Raw genomic sequence first — 22,824 nt, 5'->3', positions numbered from 1 at the left:
GGTCCAGGGCGTACCTTCAGAAAACCGTTGCCATGGCAATCAACAAAAATGATAAACCTAATCTTTTGGTATCACACTGTTAGCCAATACATCATGTTATGGATAAAATGTCACAAAGTTTCGTAGTCCTAGCTTTAGGTACATTCAGGAGTTATAACCCCCCCCCCCCCCCCACCCCCCACCAATAACATTATTGGATATGTTGAACATCATTAATGACGTTAATTTCCTGATTTTATTGGGCCCAAAATGTCACCTTAATGTATTTTCCATCTAACTTGGGTAATGCACATCAATTTTGGTTATTATGTGCTTCAGTCCACTTCAAATGTTCACAAGGGTGTCTGATGCTAATGAAAATGTAAAAAAAATATGAAAAGTGATGATGATGAGACTTAGATCAGTGATTTTTGGTCAGGCGTACCTGTCAGAAAACCGTTGCCATGGCAACAACAAAAATGATAAACCTAATCTTTTGGTATCACACTGTAGCCAACATCATGTTAGGAAAAGTCACAAAGTTTCGTAGTCCTAGCTTTAGTCATTCAGGAGTTATACCCTTACCCCCCCCCCCCCCCCGGTCTGGATAGGGTTAAAGCTGCTATGATGGTTAAGAAAATTATGGCTAGTGAAAAGGCCCAATGGCTAGTGAGTCAGGAAAACCACTAGCCAAAATGTCTGGTAAGCGAAAAATTTAGTGTCAAGCACTGCATTGTACATATTAGACGTAAGATTTTGTTTATTTGTACTTTCACTTAAGATAAGCAGGTGCAAAAAGATAAGCAGGTGCAAAAAGCTTTGTAAAAAGGCCTAGTTTGTAGAGCTTAAAAAATCATTTAAAAAGGTAATTTAAAAAGGTTTCACTTTAGCTTAGCAGGCGCAAAAAGCTTTGTAAAGAGTTTGTATCCATTAAAACATCATTTAAATGGAAAATTGTCCATTGTACATATTACCTAGACAACAGTTTTTGTACAAGACCTTGTGGTTTCACTTCAGGTTAGCAGGCACAAAAAGCTTAGTACATAGTTTATATATGTTATGTATTGGCACTTTCAAAAAGCTTTGCAAACTGTTGTACTTTAATACAGTGTTTCCCAACCTTTTTTGAGCCAGGGCACACTTTTTCCCTTCAAAAAATCTCGCGGCACACCACCAACCAAAAATGATGAAATAATGAAAACAATTTATAGTAGCCGCCTAACAATACAGTCATTCTTATAAAAGTTTCTTGAATAGCAATCAAATAAACACAAAAATGTATTTTTTTTTTTTTTATCATATTTTAAATTTTCTTTTTCAAATAAAAAGTGCACTTAACATGTCCCTTCTTAAGGAAGCTATACACTTAAAAGTAGGCCTAGGCCTACTATTTACAAATTGTTATTCTGTCCAAAAGCATTCTATTTGCAGGAATACAGAAAATAATGCTTATTCTGACAGTAGCAATGATATTTAGGAAATATTTCACTGTTACAATATGAATATGCATGTTTAATATCAATCTCTGTTCAATGCCTTGCAAAATAGAACGCTTTCTCTGATTGCGTCTCCATCCACAAAACGCACATTGGCCAGGAGTTGCGCATGTCCACTAATATCAGCCTCGTCAAGTTGCAAAGCAAATTTCGGATCTTTTCCAAAACCACACTTTTGATGTCAGCAGACATATCATCAATGTCTGGAAATTGTGTTGTTTGAGAGTGGGACTTTGCCTATTTCTTATACCGCTTCAGGTCCAAGCATCTCATTTACAATGGCTTTGCAGGCAGGTAGCGTCTCTGCCACTTTGTGACTTTTTTGATTTAGCTACAAGTTCAGCTACGTGGTAGCTAGCTTTAAGGTTCTCTCGTTTACCTTTTCCCTCATAAATGTTGATTGGTTCTCTGTTTGCTTACGCAGGCCAACAAAATAGTCTGCACTCTTGTTTTGTGAAGGGTGTTTCGTTTACATACCAAGCACAATGGAATCGGTGTCGTTGCATCCAACGTACAAGTAGCCTACCGTCCTAAATCCAAATGAAATGTACCTCTTTGTATTGACTGGAGCTCACGGCACGGCATTTGCCTTTTTTGACAGCTACTACAATGCAATTCGCTACCTGCTGCCACCTAGTGATAAGGAATTATTACATGATTAGGACGCCAGCCAACAGCAGACACTACTAGGCCTACATAATGACATATAGGCATTATTTGCTGATAATAATGAATTATTTTCTTTTCTTTTTTTTTTTTGAAAACAAGAATTTTCCACGGCACACCTGGCGATCTCTCACGGCACACTAGTGTGCCGCGGCACAGTGGTTGGGAAACACTGCTTTAATAGATCATCCACAAAAATGAACCTGAATGACAGAGTATTTATAGGTGTTTTGATATCAGGGGGCATGGTTCCACTACTATGGGTTTCATCTACGTAATATGTAAAATGCACAATTTTCTTTTAAATTATCTTCTAAAATCTATAAACTAAAAACAAAGCTTTTTGCAACTGCTTATTTAAAGTGAGAACACAGATACACAAACAAAATCGTACGTCTAATATGCAGACTTGTTATGAATTGAAATTCACAATAATAAATTTAAATTCACATTAATGCCATATTATGAACACTAGGTGGTGGTGTTCTATGTACTCTCAATGGGTGGTGTAGATTAAATTAAAAGAAATTCAAGGTAATAACAAAATGGGAACACTAGATGGTGCTGTATATTTATCAGTATGTGTCTATTCCCGGCACCTGTTGTGCTGCTTCCACCACCACCTAGTGTTCGTATTATGGCATTACTTTGAATTTAAATTCAGAATTTCGTACAAGCCTGCTAGTATGTACAATATGGACAATTCCTTTTTAAAATTATCGGTGAAACACTTGCTTCTAGAGCAATTGGGTAAATAAATAAGTTGCCCAGTGTTAAAAAGTATTTATAAATGTCTTGTTAATAATTCGTTAATATGTTGTAATTGCTTTGTAAGGAGCTTTTTAAATTATTTATAATACTATTTACATATTATTTCTTCATAATATACAAACATTTGTAAATGTCTTTTTCATAATTAGTTCATTATTTCTTAAGTCTTACTAATACTTTAAAATTGCTTTGTAAGCAGCTTTATGAATAATTTATAATAGTATTGACATATTTATTTACAATTTACAAACATTTGTAAATGTCTTGCTCATTATGAGCTCATTATTAAGTGCTACTAATACTTAATAAGTGATTCATAAGCACCTGCTATTCTTAAGTGTTACCAAAAGGAGAGGGGATTTCAGTCATCAAGAAAACTGTACAGGGTGGTGAAAGATTGAAAAGGTTGCTACAGAGAGAAACGTTTTGGATCTGGAACTTTAAGGCAATGGAGTACCCAGGTCTAAATGAAGAAATAGATTATGGACCTTTTTTGTAATAGCGTGTTTAATTGGTTTACTCTTTATTTACTCTTTAAAAAAAACTAAACCCTCTTTGCAACTGCACTTGTTGTTCTGTACATTTCCTGTACACTTTGCATTTGCTTTAGACGGGGAGGAACGGTAGCCTACCATGCACCCCCCCCCCACAACAAAACGCCATATGATTTTTTTTGATCGTCAAGATGTCCTGAATAAGAATTTGAGTGGTAACAGTAATATAACTCACTCCCACTATACTTTTTCACATCATATTGTATATGACCCCAGAATGCTCAATGCATTCTAGTAGTACACTGCCAAGTCCTCTAGAGCCATGATTCAGTTGGTTATCATAGCTTATGATATACCATATGAAAGCTTGGAGTCTGCAGTATACATATATAAAACTGTATTTAGTGTAGCTTTTGCATAGCAACGGTTGCTAGGCAAAGCATCTTCCTTAACAACCAGCATCAGTGACACAGTTCCTCTCTGATTACATTGCGCTATGATGTCTGGATCTAGACCACTTTTCCAAGGTTCAACATGACTTGTTTAAACCTCCAAGATGTCCTTAATAAGAATTTGAGTGGTAACAGTAATATAACTCATTCCTACTATACTCTTGTACATCATATTGTATATGACTCCAGTACGCTCTACACGTTTTAGTTCTATGTAGTAGTAAACTGCCAAGGCCTCTACAGCCATTTTGCAGTTGGTTATCATAGCTTGTTATGTACCATATGAAAGCTTGGAGTGTGTAGTTTATGAATATTACATATGTATAGTGTAGGCCTATCTATGACATTTGGGAAGATATACTTGGTTTATGATATGATGTCTGAGAGCTCTGATTTTTTTTTTTATTCTTTAAATGACTCCCTTCCACAATGTTAGCCAATTATGATATATTAAAATATTGTAGTTTTTTTAATTATTTAAGGGTTTTGAGAATCAATTAGCGCATCATAATTAGGAATGGGATTTATCCGCCCTCCAAAACTGCTTTGAAATAACTGACTGTGATATTTTTAAACAAGTTGCCACCAACAACAACCAAATAGACATTGAGGAGTATAAAGATACAGTCACATCCTACATCACCAAATGCATAGACGACGTCACAGACACAAAAACAATAATCACTCGAGCCAACCAGAAGCCATGGCTGACAGGGGACGTCCACAGGCTGCTGAGGGCAAGAGACAAAGCCTTCAGAGCTGGGGATAAAGCGGGCCTGAAAACAGCTATGGCCAACTTGTCACAAGGCATTAGAAAGGCAAAGCAAGAATACACACAAGCAGAGATGCACGGAGCCTATGGAAGGACATCCAAGCTATCACTGACTACAAGCCATCACCTCGGAGCTGCAAAAACAACACATCCCTGCTGAACGACCTCAACAGCTTTTTCACACACTTTGAGGAACAAAACAAGACCCACCCACAGAATACCTGTGTCTACCTGTTGATAGCATGAAGAGGGCTCTCAGGATCAACCCACACAAAGCAACAGCCCCAGACAACATCCCTGGACGGATGCTGAAAGACTGTGCTGAGGAACTAAAGCATGTCTCCACTGACATCTTCAACACCTCACTACAACAAGCCATTGTCCCCTCCTGCTTCAAAGCCGTCACCATCATATCGGTACCAAAGAAGTCATCTCCATCCTGCTTCAACGATGGACTTCAGCTCAGCATTCAATACCATCATACCCCAACAGCTGATATGCGAACTGGACAATATGGGCCTCAGCACCTCCCTCTGCAACTGGCTGCTAAACGTCCTGTGCCAGAGACCACAAGCAGTGCATGTTGGCAACAACACTTCGGACACCATCACGCTGAGCACAGGAGCTCCACTAGGGTGTGTGCTAAGCCCTTTACTCTTCACCCTGCTCACACACGACTGCAAAATATCCCACAGCACCAACCACCTGGTGAAGTTTGCAGATGACACAACCCTGACGGGTCTCATCACCAACATTGATGAGTAACACTACAGGACAGAGGTGGACCTCCTAGCCAAGTGGTGCAGTGACAACAGCCTCCTACTGAATGTCAGCAAGACAAATGAAATTGTTGTCAACTTCCAGAAAGGTCACCACCAACTCCTGCCACTGACCATCGATGGTGCTGCTATGGAGAGGGTGAGCAGCACAAAATTCCTTGAAGTACACATCAGCGAGGACCTCTCCTGAACCACCAACACTACATCACTGGCCAAGAAAGCCCAGTAACGCCTCTACTTCCTGCGCAAACTGAGGCATGCCAGTGCCCCACCAGCCATAATGACCACCTTCTACAGAGGAACCATTGAGAGCATCATCACCAGCTGTATCACTGTAAAGTGCACTGTGGTGGTAGCAGTGAGAGTGAAATTGAAAGTGATTGGTCAAGCACAGACAGTGACAGTAGCAGTAAATGAACTTTCCGCCTTGGACTATACCTTTCCCCAAATGTTCAATAAACTTTATTTATGATTCAACCGGTTTCCTTCTATTGGGGTCTTGTGGTCTTGCGCACCAACTTGCATGGACTGTGACAGTGACACAGGCCGTACAGATTGCAACATTGTCAATAGTTCAAGTAGTTAGTGCTTACATCACATTAGGGTTTGGACTTTTCCAAATTGTTAATATATTTCCTTTTAAGGTCTTTATGTAAGAATTGGTCATTTAAAGAATCAAGGGGAAAAAACCCAGAGCTCTCAGACATCATACCACTAAACCAAGTATATTTTCCCAAATGTTATAAGTACACCAAAAATATGACAATGTTCATAAACTACATACTCCAATGTTTCATATTGTATATAACAAACTATGATAACCAACTGCAAAATGGCTGTAGAGGCCTTGGCAGTTTACTACTACATAGAACTAAAACGTATAGAGCGTACTGGGGTCATATACAATATGATGTACAAGAGTATAGTAGGAATGAGTTATATTACTGTTACCACTCAAATTCTTATTAAGGACATATTGGAGGTTCAAACAAGTCATGTTGAACCTTGGAAAAGTGGTCTAGATCCAGACATCATAGCGCAATGTAATCACAGAGGAACTGTGTCACTGATGCTGGTTGCTAAGGAAGATGCTTTGCCTAGCAACCGTTGCTATGCAAAAAGCTACACCAAATACAGTTTAATATATGTATACTGCAGACTCCAAGCTTTCATATGGTATATCATAAGCTATGATAACCAACTGAATCATGGCTCTAGAGGACTTGGCAGTGTACTACTAGAATGCATTGAGCATTCTGGGGTCATATACAATATGATGTGAAAAGTATAGTGGGAGTGAGTTATATTACTGTTACCACTCAAATTCTTATTCAGGACATCTTGACGATCAAAAAAAATCATATGGCGTTTTGTTGTGGGGGGGGTGCATGGTAGGCTACCGTTCCTCCCCGACTAAATGTAATGTAATGTAATGTTTTCACCACTGCTGCTATGTCTAACGAAATGAATTTGTACTTTTGAATGTTTCATCTACTGGATCTGCATCTTTTGTATTTTTATGTGTATTATGTTTGTTTTCTAAGATCTGTTTGAGGGGCGGGTCTTAACAACACTCAAGTTGGTGATGGGGGAGGTGTCATTAATTATGGACAACTAAGTAACCAACAGGTGTGCTGTTGGTGCATACAAAGGACTTCACTGTTTTCATTCTCACTATGCCCTGAAGAAGGCCTGACTGCCGCTACGCTTCGGCAATTTTAACAGGTCCTCACTGGACATGTCATTAAAATAAAGACATTTTAACTTCCTTTTTTGGAGTGCCTTGGTGCAGAAAGGGTTTTTTTTTTCAACCAACTTTGGACAGACACGTACCGTGAACCATAGAGCACCCACCAGAACGTTTTCTTTAAAGGGACTGAGCACGCCTCTGACTTGCAACAACTACTATTACACAGTACTGTACATGTTGTATTGTAATACACCCTTAACGGTACCCCTATGCGGGAAGAAGAAAGAATTCTTACTTTCATGCAATTCGTCAGCAAGATCCTGGAGCTCCATCTTACGGAGGAAGTGCAGTGTCATCTGGAGAACTCCTTCCCTGGCATCACTCTCATCCTCTGATATCTTCTCAAAGGTTTCACGATAGCCTGGACTAAGAATCTGCTTATATCTCTGCAGCTCTTTCTTCACAAAAGTGATGATCTTCTCCTCGAGCACCTAATGCAAGCATCACATATGCATGTTTAGTAAATTTACAATAATGATAATTTCCCAGGTGCAACTGACAAATACTGTATATTTTATTTCATTTCATTGCCAACACACCCTCTTCAAAGCAAGACAGTTAATTTATAGTACATGTGAGAAAGATGTTTCATCTCACTTGACAGGATAGCGTTACGGTAGGATGTCAAAGTGGAAGACAGCATCAGAGTTGAAATTACTTTTGTAGAAAAATATAGCGCTTTTATTTTATTCCTACATACCAAACAAAAGTGTGCGAGGGCAACAAACCAAAACTACAGATACTTTAAACGACAAAACAGAAATCAAAATACTACAGCAGCACACCTTGATAGGCTTAAGATTACAGGACCCTGCTTTCACAGGTAAACAGTAGTTCCCAAAATACAAAGTCAACTCACAGCAGCTGCTTCCAGCTCTCTCTCAAGACACAGAAAGCCACGGGTTATTAGGTGCGATCGACATGTGTCAACGCATGCATGCGCATTTAGACAGCAATGCACCCTGGATGGAAAATGCTGCATGACGGTTAGATTTCCTGTCAAACTTCGAAATTTTGTCGATGTTGCGTTGACGAAGTGACATGTCACATGGTGTCAAACTATCGCGGGATGCATGCGGCTGCAGTCAGATCTTGCAACCTCTGCAGTTGCTTATCCCCTTCAACGCTCGTCGGCGGACTGCCTCCGAGGTCACGCGCCCATGAACTGGTTGGTCAACAACTCACTCACATGTGTATATGGGTCTTGTCTCACACCTCTACACAAGTTTGCGCAGGTCCCCACTTCAGCTCCTCCTCACTGCCTGTCCCCCCACTCCTCACACGTGGTGTGTTAGTAGAGCAAACTGGTGCGAGCTCATCGTCTCGTTCATATTTGTGGCCGACTTTAAATGTATTTAAAGGCCAACTTCCGATAAAACTCAGTTTTACTCACTCCTTTCGAAGATCGGACGGTCACCCCAAGTTAAACTCACTTGCAAGGCTCTCATAGCGGTGCGTCAACTCTCCTGGCTGTGTTTCCCGGTGTTTCTCAATTTACATAAATAATGCAGAGAAACGAGCGAATCACGAAAGCCTTTCTGTGTTTCGTCACGTCGAAAGAAGGCGTTGCCCACAAAGGTTTATATCGACCCATTTATCTAAAAACATGTCGAGTAATTTTTTTCTGCTTGTTTTCAAAACAAGCAACGTCTGGTGGTCCGAAACATAGCTTAGCTTAGCTATCAGCTGGTTGCTACTCTCAGGTACACACACAGCACAAAGCCTCATACATAAAGCCTGCTCACTCCGGTTGCTCCGTGCCTGCAGCTCGCCTAGGGGTCGCTGTCGAAAGAGCACAGCCCTGAATGGAGCCTGCACGCCTCCGTTGGCGCCCCTATAGTGCAGTACCACCCGGGGAAGTGGCGACTCTGTTTCCCATTATATTCTCTCCAAGAACTGGAGGACTGAGCCAATCAGAGACGCGTTTCTTCGAGAGCAGGAGGAGTGAGCCAATCAGAGACGCATTTCCACGAGAGAGACGGAACACTCTCTCGTTTCTCCACAAGCCACCTTGCCAGCTTGCAAAAACGTCTTGAAACAAAGCAACCAGAACGTTTTTTAAAACAGGACCAACGCGTAACACATTCAATAACAATTGGGAACACGGCAATATTAATTAAATGACGTTGAGAGGCCATCTTTAATAACACTGTATTTAATAACACCCACATCGTGACAACAAGTTCTCGCTCACGTGCTTCTGTCAACGTTGGTCGACAGCAACAAAGTCGTATGGGCTTAATATCAACCCAACACCGTGCAAATCATTACCAATTATCCAATCACTAATTGGTCCAGAGGATCTCACATCATCTTCAGCTGCACATAGTTAAACTAAAAATGAACCAAAATGACAATCAGTTGCCCAAGCACAGATCACAAAACAATTCACACATTTTACAAACATAAACACCCCGCAAAATCAAACATTCAGTCCGCACTCAAAATCCCCCTCTTCCCAAAGTCATTCGCTGGAATGCCACTATAGCGGCGCGCGTTCCACATAGAGACCAAACGAATGTTCAGCTTACGAGCCCTTGGCCTTGAGCTCGCACTTGCAGCAAACCGTTGTTGCCAGGTTGGGGATTGGTGTGTGTGTGTGTGTGTGTGTGTGTGTGTGTGTGTGTGTGTGTGTGTGTGTGTGTGTGTGTGTGTGTGTGTGTGTGTGTGTGTGTGTGTGTGTGTGTGTGTAAAGCGCTTCTCATGCCTGTCCATTTTCCGTGGTAATCAGTTCATCAAACACAGGCAATGAGTCTTTAAAATAATGGCTTATCGGTGAGAAGGGGGAGCCTTCTCACAGTAAACTAAAGCCGCACTCTGCCGTTTCCATGGTGTCCGTGGCATACAAGTCTCAAGATCTACACTATGTGAATGTTGTTTAACTCCCATCGCGATGTGAATGTTTTTCAGCCCAGAGTACTAACAGAGTCAATACAAATGCAATATGTCTCCTGAAGCATGTAAAGTCTGTTTTTCTTACGAGAGCCTTTTTCCCACAAAGCTTGTTTGACCACATCAGCCAGAATTTACGATTGAATTCAGACCATAAAAGTGGCCTGGAGAGTCTCTGCTCACCTATTATTCACAGATTTAAACACTAGCCAACTCGGGACAGTTTTCTTTTTTTGGTTTAGTCAGGGACCAAGAGTCATTGTTTGCAAATGTAAAAAGATGGCTTGTGCCAGATTATAGCTAATAATCTGCAGTCCCTGGGCAAGTAGAGCACAATTAAAATACAGTTCATATACAGATAAGAACATCCATAGGTGCATACTGTACAGTACATTCATGCCCCCCCACCCCCAACCACCACGCACCCACACACCCACAATTAAACATGGCATATAGTTATGGATTGTGAGATGTTACAATACCATATGATTAGGGCTGACATTTTTGTCACACTCCTTGAGAAGGCCTGCTAATCAGTAATACTTTTTAGGTCACTGGGTGGACAGTTTTGGTTGCCCTGAATGAGAAGGCTGATTGAGCCTCCAAACTGATGCACTGCATTTGCTACAATCTCCCCTACTGGTGGATCTTGTGGTTCTGCTTCTGTTCAGAGCAGGGTTGAGCAAATGTTTTTAGAGGTGGAGGTGCTGCATTGTCTATGTCCATGCTGTCTTAAGTCCATGTATAAGTACTGTCTATGTCTATACTGTCTATGTCCTTACCTAGATTAGTCTATGTCTGTATGGGAAAGCAAGAAATGTAATTTCAAATTATTTGTATGACCAGTGCATGTAAAGAAATTGACAATAAAACCTACTTGACTTGACTTGACTTGACTTGATTGTGAATGTCATGCATTAGCCGCAGATCAGAAAATCGTATATTTTCAAGGCTGATCGTGTTATACTTGTCCAGTATGGGATTTTAATTTTGATTTTAAATGCAGTTTGCAGTTTCACCACCACCAATCCTTCTTTGCAAATACATTTTGTTGCCTTCATTACTTTCAATGTCAAAAAACGTATCAAAAGTAGTAGATCACAAACATCCATGATTTGAAAAGGGCAATTTAGGTACATTTGTGTTTCATTACCGACAGACAGATATCTCTAAAAAGAAAAGATAAGAGTGATGATATGAATGTGAATTCACATTCTCCAAGCTTGCCATTCTCCAAGCTTCCCTGCTCGGACAGCATACCATGAACCATCTGCTGTCTATGGTTCAAAACATACCACACTATTTAAGCCATATCGCCCCATTCCTACTGCTGTAATGTTGGAGTGGTAGACTGAAGGCAGATAGCAGCTCCAAAATCCCTTACCTCAAAAATATGATGAAGACCCCCTTGCTTGTCTTGATTGCTGGTGTCCTGTTCACATCGCATCTCTTGTTCCCTGATAATAAAGAGAGAGAGAGAGAGAGAGAGAGAGAGAGAGAGAGAGAGAGAGAGAGAGAGAGAGAGAGAGAGAGAGAGAGAGAGAGAGAGAGAGAGAGAGAGAGAGAGAGAGAGAGAGAGAACGTTAAATATGCCTTGAGCTGAATGTATGTAAGAGTGAGCTATGTTAATATATGTGTAATGATGTGTGTAATGTCTTGTGTGTATTCCCCCTGGGATTAATACATGATACTCTATATTCTACTATGAATATGGGTGGGACTATGTTGATGTTTCTACTACCCACCGTGCCATGTTAGGGGGTTCATCATTAGACCAATCACTCCTCATAGATAGAGCAGATGAATGAATGAATGAATGAATGAATGAATGAATGAATGAATGAATGAATGAATGAATGAATGAATGAATGAATGAATGAATGAATCAATCAATCAATCAATCAATCAATCAATCAATCAATCAATCAATCAATCAATCAATCAATCAATCAATCAATCAATCAATCAATCAATCAATCAATCAATCAATCAATCAATCAATCAATCAATATGAATAAATATAGTAAGTAAGTAAGTAAGTAAGTTTTATTTCTAAAGCACATTTAAAACAGTACAAAACTGACCAAAGTGCTGCACAGAGGCTGGTTAGAATACAAATAGCAAGATAAATAAAGAAAGTAAAGCATATTAGTAGCACATAGCATTTCAATATAAAGGAAATAAAACATCTGCATACAGTGTACAGTTGCAGAACTGGCAGCATTGACAATATAAGACACATAAAAGGAGCTTAGAAAACTTTGAGTACATAAAGTGATAAAAATCAAGGGGAAGGGGAAGTTAAAACTATAGGGTTCAGGGCTAAAAGTATACATTTGGTGCAATAAAAACAACAAAAATTAGGGAAACTAAAATCTAAGAATCAAAAGCCAATGTATATAAATAGGTTTTAAGTCTAGATTTAAAAGCAGACGTCGTGGGAGCAGATCTAATATCGGGAGGTAAACTGTTCCAGAGGCGTGGAGCTGCAATTTCAAATGCACGATATATAAATATAAATATTAGATGTGGGCATAGAATTATTTTTTTACATCTAGATTAATCTCACGGTAATTATGAAAGTAATCTAGAATAATCTGTATAATTCACATTCATTCAGATGCAGCAGAATAATGACTAAAGCCGGGCATACACTGTGCGATTTTTTCAGTCGTGGGTATTAAGCTCCTGTTCACACTGCACAAGGAAATTTCGCAATGTAAAAGTTCATATCTCACGACTCACGTCCTGACACTATACGAGCCGACAGTCGGCTGCGAGCAGAATATTCCGACTGTGTGACACGACTCAAGTATTTCCCGGACTGCAGAGGAGGGAACATGCGTACCTGAGGTAGAGACAAGGACGCACTCAAGAACGGATCGCACGGCCCTATTAACTTGTGCATGTGTAGTGTTAAATCGGGTCGTAGCACTGCTTTAACTGTGCGATGTAGTCAAGAGGGATTTAAAACAGTTTTGATTTCCTTGAGACCCTGCGATTACACGATCGTGAGGCAAAATCGCTTGTCGTTACTCCATGTACACTGCACGATGTGAGATTCACGATTGACCTGCGATTGAGCAAGATATCGACCCGACTCCCGAAAAATGGTGTGAGTGCCAAATTGTGGCAAAATCGGGTAAAAAGTCGCACAGTGTAAGCCCAGCTTAAAAGTAAATCTGAGTTTCTTAAGACAGATGGCACATTAGACCAGAGCTCATGCTTTATTCCAAAATGCATCTCCGCTTGAAAAAAGTTGTCATGTTGATACCTGGTGATGAAAAACAAAGTTAACTGCAAGATTTGTTAAGTGTATCGAATATGCTAGGAATCATTAACAGGCATAAGAAGCTGAAATTTAAAAATGTACAGGAAAATAGGGCCTACAGATAAATCTATCAAACATGTAGGCTATTTAAACGAAATGGCCTCAACGATTAAGCATTTCTAATGGGCGGAGAGAGAGACAGAGAGACAGACAGGGAGAGAGAATCTGTCATTGCTGAGGCCCTTCCGTGGAGAAACGGTAGGGCACTCATCTACCATGCGGCTGACCCAGGTTTGATTCCCTGCCCGGGTCCTTTGCTGGCCCTTCTCCGTCTCTTTCTCCCCACACGCTTACTGTAACCACTGTCCTATCATAAATAAAGTCAAAAAGACCAAAACAAAAAAACAAAAAACAAAAGGGTGGTGGCTCCTTTAAGACGAAGGCAGAGAAGTGCCCACAGCAGAGCCAGAGATATTATAGACAGAGTAGAGATACGTCATTCTAGTTCTTTTCCAGTATCCACTTTATGTCGGGTGAACGCCCCTTTAGGAGAACTTCGGTTGGAGAACTTTGGAGTCCTGAGGTTGAGAATAAATGGAGTCCCCTTAGTGCTGTATATGGCGGTAACGCACTTCTTGTGCAAACACCTCATACACATAACCTCACCAGGATACCGTGACAGATCACAATAACATTTCAAATAGGCCTTCAAATTCTGAGTGCCATCATTAAGCCCCTTTTCATTGGCAGACTCTCTGGCCATATGAGATTTAATATAACAAATGCTCTTCACTAGCACCTGGAAACTGGCTGTGCATAGGAGCTTCAGATCTAAATGAATTCAGTTTGTCACGTTTGTATCAACCTCGACAACCGTGTAATTACACGTTTACCGTCTGCATTAGCATGACACTGCGTCGCAAATGCGTGATTGCAACACAAACATTTAACGACAGTAGACATTGACAGTTTGAGTTTGCCAGTCTTCAAAATGCATATCACACAGAATGTTTTGCAACTATGGCACAGGCAAGATTTCGGGAACAGGACTGTTTGTGTTCCATGCAGTGCGTGAGGAAATGTATGTCGGGCTCATACTCACACACAATACTGCTTCACCTCAAACAATAACATCTCTCTTGTCTACCACTTATGAAAAAGCACTCAAAACAACACCTACCACGGCAGAGAGATGAATGTTTAGGCCTAGGCTACAGCATGCATCGTTCATATGGTAGGTCTAATAAGGTGACAGACGGAGAGGAGAAGCAACTGGAGGACAGTCTGAAATCTTCTGTCAAACCAACACTATGGTGACATTATATCCAAACTCTCGACCCAACTTTGAGAATAGATTAATGTGCGGTATTTTCTTTCTTTTTTTTTTTTGTTAAATCTTTTTATTTCAAAGGACATTCAATGCAAATACATTTTTTTTGTCTTTCATATACTTTACAAGTCCTTTTTGATTATTTCCCCATGTCCCCCCCATCACCCCCCACCCCCCCACACACACACCCAGGGATGATCCAATACATATAACAAATTAGAAATACTATAACCAAAAATGTAAAAATAAATAAATAAAAATAAAAGAAGAGATTACATAGAACAGAAAATACATTCATATGTCTATATATACACCAATACACATACACACACACACACACACACACACACACACACACACACACACACACACACACACACACACACACACACACACACACACACACACACACACACACACACACACACACACACACACACACACACACACACACACACACACACACATTGAGAAGATAAAAGATAGGGCTACGTTATAAAGAAAACAAAAAAGGTAAAAGAAATGTGTATGGAGGGCATTGCTTTCAATCTCGAAATGTGCATATATTTAATAACCAACATAAGATTTATCATTATTATTTGTAGTATTGTTATTAGTATTATTATTTTTTTCTTTATAATGTGGAATACCAAGGCTTAGAGTCTACCTGCTCATATTTATCAAACCAGAAATTATAGGGTACCAGAACTCATCAAACAGATAGCCTTTGTTATATTTCTCTAATGTCATTTTCTCTAAAGGCAAAAAAAGAAGATATTTGGTCCACAAAAGTCTTAAAAGATGGGGGTAATGCATTCTTCCAAAATAAAAGTATACATTTCTTTGCAAAATAAGTAATCAAAATGAATATTCTTCTTTTTGACTGATCTAGGACTAAGGCCTTTGTATCATTAAGTAGATATAGACTCCTGGTAGGTTCGAACTGTCTACCCAAGACTACTTCAATAAATGAATGTATTGAGCCCCAAAAGTTTTTTAACAGGCTACAATCCCAAAACATGTGTATGAACGTCCCTTCGACCTTATTACATCTTTGACACACAGCTGTGTGCGGTATTTTCTTTATCGCCCAATAAGAGTTACTGTTAAGAAATTCTCTGCATTTATACATGTATTATTGAAAATATAAAATGTGATAAAAGTATAACCTGTAGTTAGGATTTTTGCTTTCTGTGTTTCTGGTTAAACTTTTGGTTAAACTCTGTTCTGTGTGAGCTCTTGCTGTGAATTATGTGACATCTCTACCATGAGGAGACATCTCTCCCAAGGTTGTCCCAGACAAGTTACCACTTAGCAGAACTATGACCTTTTATGTTTATTCTTCCTGTTAGCTGAACTATGACCTTGCATGTATATATATATTTTTATTATTATTATTATTATTTTTAGCATTTAAAATATATACATACAAGGTCATAGTACAGCAAAAATCCTAACTACAGGTTATACTTTTATCACATTTTATATTTTCAATAATACATGTATAAATGCAGAGAATTTCTTAAAAGTTACAGTCACATTATTGCAGCGTGTCAATGCCGATAACAGACCACCACTAATAAATATAATATCTAATATGTTTAGCTATAGGCCTGTAACCTTTTGATCACAGTCTAGTTATAGGGAACTATTTGATTGCAATTGTGTGTGTCCTAAACTAAGTTGAGTGTTGATGTTTCTACTAACCACCTTCTCTCTGCTGCCATGCGAGGGGGCGCATCTTTTGACCAATCACTCCTCATGGATGGAGCTCTGGACACACCAGTGTCTCTGGACAGATAGGCAAACAGAGAAACAGATAATTAAAAAAAAATCATCATATTATATTATGAATAAATGATTTAATGTTCATAAAATGAATATAAAACCTAATATGTTTTTGTTATATAAGCTTTTGGTTATAGGCTACTTAAATGGGACTATTTGTTTGTGAATGTGTGCACTACACCAGGGTGTGTGTTGATGTTTCTACTACCCACCTTCGCTCTTCTGCCATGCGAGGGGGCTCATCTTTAGACCGATCACTCCTCATGGATGGAGCTCTGGACACACCAGTGTCTCTGGACAGTCAGACAAACAGAGAAAGACCGAGAACAAATAAATAATAAATAATAACTCCATATTACATTATCAATAAATGATCTAATATTTTATTGATAAAATATTACATACTGTATACCGTACAATCTGGTAGGCAATGTTTTAGGCACTACTGTATATGTAGCGGCCATATGCCTTGTCATGTGTTGTTTGTAATGACTTTTAATTTGGCGATCACCGCGGGGTGTCACGTGAGTGAATTGTAGCAATTGGTCTTAGTATTTAGGCACCTGTGCACCTGCTCACTGGTAGGGAGAGGGGTAGGCATGGGAGAGCACAATTTTTGTTGATCGCATGATCGATAGAACCATTTGCTCTTTTAACGCACTTTGGCACTTTAACTCGCACCAGTAGCACACTGCATGGTGGCGGTTTTAGAATGCGTTTTTAACCTTTGTACTGAACTGGATAAACTTGAATAAAGGACAACGAAGGAAGAGAAGTGTTTGCGCGTCAGCTTTTAAAACTCCCAACCCAACCTCTCAGCGGCACCACTGGATTTTAGCCGCCACATTTTGTCAACAAAAAAGTGTAGTTTTTATAGAAGCCTGACAAGTTTGCCTTGCTCACGTTACCTGGATTACGCACATGGAAGACGATTGTCACAGTTGATTGGAAACAGCTGTGGAGTCATGGACCACATCTTCAACCACAGACAGCCAAGCAACTCAACCGGTAGGCCTATTTAATCCACTTTACGCTGTGTATTGGAAAACGCAGTCGAGGATTCGGCTTCCATCGGGGAAGACGGCCGCTTATGTTTGCTGCGTGATGTTGGATGCGCTGCTGAAGTTGTATGTCATGTTTGGAAACGTCAATGAGCTACGTGCTTGAAACGTGAAGGCTTCTTGTGAAATTGTGAAGTTTGAAGCTTGTTGAGGCTTGCTACACGGCAAACGCTGAATTGAACAGTGCAAGATGAGTGAAAAAGGTGAACTTGATAACCAAGATGTTGACTGTCGTCCTATACGTGACGCAAAACCAACTGAAAAGGCATTGTTACTAAAAATAGAAACACTGCAAAAGGATCGAAAAACAAACGTTAACAAAATCAAAGATTTAATTCCCTCCATGAAAGGGCTTTTGAAAATAAATGAAAATGCCACACTTGTGAAGACAAAGTTGGAAACATTAAACCTATTGTACAACAATGCTGTTTCGTTGCACGATTCATTAACCCCTTTGTTGCCACCAGAAGTGAAAGAAAATCAAAATGAATGGTTTACAAGCATTAAAAGCTGCACCAGTGCTTTCGAAGATGACGTCACAAAATGGTTGAATGAATGTAAAACAAATGTGAACACAGTTGAAATTACTCCTGTGAGTGAACAAAGTGATGAAAGAAATAGTACTTGTCAAACTCAAATGCAAAATGAACCAGAAAAAGAAACTGAAATGTCTGAGCTTCAGGATGAACTGCAACCCTCTGAGAGCATATCAAACGTGTCAACTAGGCCATCTTCGTCATTATCCAGTACCTCTCAAGCCCATGTCAAGGCCCAGGCCAAATTGGCAGCGCTACAGGCAAGACAAGAGAGGATGCAGGAGAAACATGACTTGGAAGAGGAAGAGGAGCGGATCAGGAGACGGAAGGAGAAATTGCTCATGGATGAGGAGATTGCAGCTCACATGGCTAAATTGAACGTGCTTAAGTCTGCCAGTGTGACCAGTAGGCATTCCTCTAAACGCTCAAAGGCCAAGGAATCACATGTCAGCAAGCCTAAAGTGAATACACTCAATGCCAATGCAGCTTCTTTCCTTCCCAGACCATCCGCACCAATAAAAAAGCCTTTGCAAATGCCTAACATCAGTGGCGACCCAGCTGTAAAGCCTAAAGTCAGAGGAGCCCACCGTGACGCTCGAGTGCAGTTTCCTATCACACAGCAACCCAAACATGGAGCCAGTTCTAACCCAGTTACTCTAGGCCAGTCACAAAATGCACCAAGCACTGGAAATCGTTCAACCAACAGTGACAACAGCTCTGCTATGGAAATCATGAAAAAACAAAATGAAATTACAACATTACTCATACAACAACAGCAACTGTCATTTCTGCCCAAGACAGACATTCAAGTTTTTGATGGAGATTCATTGGAGTACCACTCATTCATGAGAGCCTTTGAGAATGGTGTGGAGAGCAAGTCCAGCAGCAACAGCGACTCTTTGTATTTCCTCGAACAATTCACTAGAGGGCGTCCTCGAGATCTGGTGAGGAGCTGCATGCATGCGAACACTGACATGGGATATGCCCAAGCAAAGGCCCTACTGCAAGAACACTTTGGTGACGAGCAAAGAATCTCCACAGCGTACATGGATAAGACTTTGGCATGGCCTCTCATTAAATCTGAAGATGTGGAGACCCTGCAAGATTACAGTTTGTTTCTGAGAGGGTGCTGTAATATGATGAGCGACGTGCAATACATGTACAAATTGGATTTGCCAGCAAATATGCTTACAATTGTCAAGAAGTTGCCATACAAGTTGAGAGACCCTTGGCGAACAGTGGCCTGTGATCTGCAAGAGCGGCGTCACTACAGAGCTGGTTTTAGTGACCTTGTGAATTTTATAGAAAAGCAAACAAAGATTTTAACAGACCCTGTGCTCGGGAATATTCAAGATGATACACCAACTAAAAGTGTGAGCAGAATAAGTTTTACCGCTCAACCCAAAAAGAGTAGCTTTGCTACAAGCGTGAATACTGTGGGAAGGAGCACAGTAGCATCGGCACGCACTTTAGCCAATGGCCCATCCAAGACCTGTCTGTTCTGTGGCGCTGGACATTCATTGGACGTGTGCCCCCAGCTGAAGAAAAAGGCCCACAGAGAAAAGATTGCATTTCTAAAGGAGAACGGAGTTTGCTTTGGCTGTCTGTGCATCGGACACATCAGCAGGGACTGCAAAAAAGGCGTTTGTCCTGCAAGTCATGTGTTCAAAACACCCAACAATGCTTCACATACAGTTCAAGCAAAGACTTAATTCTTCTGAAGAATCTGAAGATGAAGGAGCATCAGCAGTGAACAGAACTGTGGTGTCAAGTGGCTTGACTGGGGCTGGCAGCTGTGAGTGCAAGCTTCCAATCGTACCTGTGCAGATAACATCAACTAAAACAAACAAGATTCTCACCACTTATGCCTTTCTGGATCAAGGTAGCACTGCTGTATTCTGCACAGAGAATCTGATGAACAAGCTCGGCCTGTTAGGAAAAAGGAGACGTATTCTGTTGCGCACCATGGGCCAAGAGAAGGTCGTGGACAGCTACGTAGTCACTGGACTGGAGGTTTCAGCTTTAGACAGTGACCAGTTCTGTCAACTTCCACATGCTTACACACAACAAATAATGCCAGTCAGTCGAAGCCACATCCCACATCAAAGTGACATTGAAAAATGGCCTCATCTACAAGACGTTCAGTTGCCAGAACTTGATTCTGAGGTAGAATTGTTGATCGGTACCAACGTGCCAAAGGCCGTGGAACCCCTAGAAGTGATCCCCATTGTTGATGATGGACCGTTTGCCATCAAATCGCTTCTTGGGTGGACTGTTACAGGACCACTAGGTGGCGACTGTGATGAGTTTGCTGCAACAGTCAACAGAATATCTGTGGTGAATCTGGATGAGCTTTGGCAGCAGCAGTTCCAGACTGATTTCCTAGAATGCAACTATGACGAACAACCTGGAATGTCAAGAGAAGATCTTCCATTGAAAAACAGTCAAGTGAGAATGCCAAATGGGAAGGTTGCAGAGCAGCATGCCTTGAGGAAATGTGCTGAAGACGATGCACAAAATTTCCAACAAAATACAATTGATAAAGTTTTTAACTGTTTTTGTTTCGATGGCTGCCTGGCAGGAGCAGCCAGTGAGAAATAAGCAGTGCAACTGCAGAAAGAGGTGGTTTCTCTGTGTGCCAAAGGTGGCTTCAAGTGCAACCGGCATGCTGTGATGGACGCCATACCAGAGGATCAAAGGGCCAAGGACATGAAGGATTTGGACCTGGACAATGATGTACTTCCTGTGGGGAGAGTGTTAGGGGTACAGAGGTACATTCAGTCTGACTGCCTCAAGTTTAAGCTGGTGGTGCAAGAAAGAACCCTGACAAGAAGGGGCATCCTCTCCACCGACGGTTCCATCTACGACCCCTTGGGCATCCTGAGTTCTGTTGTCCTCACTGCCAGAATCCTCCTGCAACAGCTGTGTAAGAAAGGACTTCGCTGGGACCATCCAATACCAGGGCCCGCTGCACAGGAATGGAGACTCGCTAGAAGAGCTTGGCCAGTTTGAGCAATGCCTGGTCGCACGATGCTTGAAACCATCAGACTTGGGTGAAGTGACCACTGTACAGTTCCATCATTTCACAGACGCAAGTGAAGAGGGCTTTGGTGTTGTGACTTACCTGCTCTCACAGAATGCTCAATCACAGCTGCATAGCGCCTTCGTCATGGGAAAGTCCAGGGCAGCCCCCTTGAAGTCGATTACCATACCACGAATGGAGCTTACAGCAGCTATAATGGCGAGCTGAATGGACACATTCCTGAAAAAAGAGCTGCCAATGCCACTTGGCACATCAGTGTGCAAATACATTAAGAATGAAACTTCAAGATTCCGTACCTTTGTGGCTAACAGAGTCTCTGAAATCCTGAAAGCATCACAAGTATGTCAATGGCGGTATGTCAACACCACCATCAATCCAGCAGATCTGGCCTCTAGAGGATCACGTGCAGATGCATTCATCAAGAATAAGATCTGGCTTTCAGGACCCGAGTACCTGTTGCAACCTGAGCAGAATTGGCCTGCGAATCCTGATCATACAAGCATTCTGTCACCCAATGATCCGGAATTGAAGATTGACGCTACAGTGAATGCTGCTCGTGGCACAGAGATGCCATACGCTGTTACATGAAGCAGAAACCTGAAGATTTAGTTTGACTTGACATAGACTGACCATACTCACGGACAGAGCGTGGTGGTAAAGACCACGCTGACGGGCTATGTGCTGGAACCTCTGGCTCCAACTTGACTTGGTAGGTTCCAGGAGGATTGCATACAGCACACATGATTTACATGGACTGTGTGTGTGTGTGTGTGTGTGTGTGTGTGTGTGTGTGTGTGTGTGTGTGTGTGTGTGTGTGTGTGTGTGTGTGTGTGTGTGTGTGTGTGTGTGTGTGTGTGTGTGTGTGTGTGTGTGTGTGTGTGTGTGTGTGTGTGTGTGTGTGGTAATTGCGTAGTAACTTAGTGAGATATTGGTAATAATTTTTACGTAGTGATATGGGGTAATAATTAGGGGCTGGGGATGTAGCGGCCATATGCCTTGTCATGTGTTGTTTGTAATGACTTTTAATTTGGCGATCACCGCGGGGTGTCACGTGAGTGAATTGTAGCAATTGGTCTTAGTATTTAGGCACCTGTGCACCTGCTCACTGGTAGGGAGAGGGGTAGGCATGGGAGAGTACAATTTTTGTTGACCGTATGTTCGATAGAACCATTTGCTCTTTTAACGCACTTTGTCACTTTAACTCGCACCAGTAGCACACTGCATGGTGGCGGTTTTAGTATGCGTTTTTAACCTTTGTACTGAACTGGATAAACTTGAATAAAGGACAACGAAGGAAGAGAAGTGTTTGTGCGTCAGCTTTTAAAACTCCCAACCCAACCTCTCGGCAGCACCATTGGATTTTAGCCGCCACAGTATATAAGCTTTTGATTAGAGGCTACCGAGGGACTATTTGTTTGTGATTTTGCGTGCGCTTGCTTCTACTGCTTACCGTTCCTCTTCTGCTGCCATGCGAGGGGGGTCATCTTTAGACCGATCACTCCTCATGGATGGAGCTCTGGACACACCAGTGTCTCTGGACAGATAGAAAGAGAAAGAGAGAACTAGATTGCATTCTCACAGAAAATGCTGGAAGCGGGCTTGCCTTTTGGGGCAGAGATGAGCAGTATTATTTTGATATCACTATCCCTAAATTAAAAAAAAAAATACTATTGAGAAAACAAAACTAAAAGAAATGTTGGGAAAATTCATCCACCCAGTCAGAAGTTATGGACCAAACAATTCA

At 41.0% G+C, this 22,824-nt stretch overlaps 1 protein-coding gene across 2 annotated transcripts; it reads right to left on the bottom strand.

Moving 5' to 3' along the window:
• Positions 1–6,995: 6,995 nt before the first annotated feature.
• On the bottom strand, positions 6,996–22,606 carry LOC134444615 (uncharacterized). Of its 2 annotated transcripts, none has more exons than XM_063193870.1 (5): positions 22,531–22,606; positions 16,653–16,733; positions 16,360–16,443; positions 11,436–11,508; positions 6,996–7,590 (listed from the first exon to the last, which is right to left on the bottom strand). In XM_063193870.1, the coding sequence occupies exons 1-5, from the start codon at positions 22,584–22,586 to the stop codon at positions 7,318–7,320; spliced, it is 567 nt and encodes a 188-aa protein (XP_063049940.1). In that variant the 5' UTR covers positions 22,587–22,606; the 3' UTR covers positions 6,996–7,317. The 2 variants fall into 2 exon arrangements, with proteins under 2 accessions (XP_063049940.1, XP_063049941.1); XM_063193871.1 differs by having other exon boundaries at positions 16,363–16,443.
• Positions 22,607–22,824: the final 218 nt, after the last annotated feature.

This window comes from Engraulis encrasicolus, unplaced genomic scaffold, assembly GCF_034702125.1.
Source record: "Engraulis encrasicolus isolate BLACKSEA-1 unplaced genomic scaffold, IST_EnEncr_1.0 scaffold_630_np1212, whole genome shotgun sequence".
Classification (NCBI taxonomy): domain Eukaryota; kingdom Metazoa; phylum Chordata; class Actinopteri; order Clupeiformes; family Engraulidae; genus Engraulis; species Engraulis encrasicolus.
Note: the sequence above shows the minus strand (reverse complement) of the source record. Positions and strands in the feature narration are given on the sequence as shown.

Bases quoted from the DNA above. Each gene is read 5' to 3' on its own strand.
- LOC134444615 (XM_063193870.1), bottom strand. From the start codon at position 22,586: ATGAGGAGTGATCGGTCTAAAGATGACCCCCCTCGCATGGCAGCAGAA. The intron at 16,444-16,652 runs GTGGGTAGTAGA...CTATCTGTCCAG, and splicing joins CGCATGGCAGAAGAGCGAAG to AGACACTGGTGTGTCCAGAG. The intron at 7,591-11,435 runs GTAAGGGATTTT...TGCTTGCATTAG, and splicing joins GTCTTCATCATATTTTTGAG to GTGCTCGAGGAGAAGATCAT.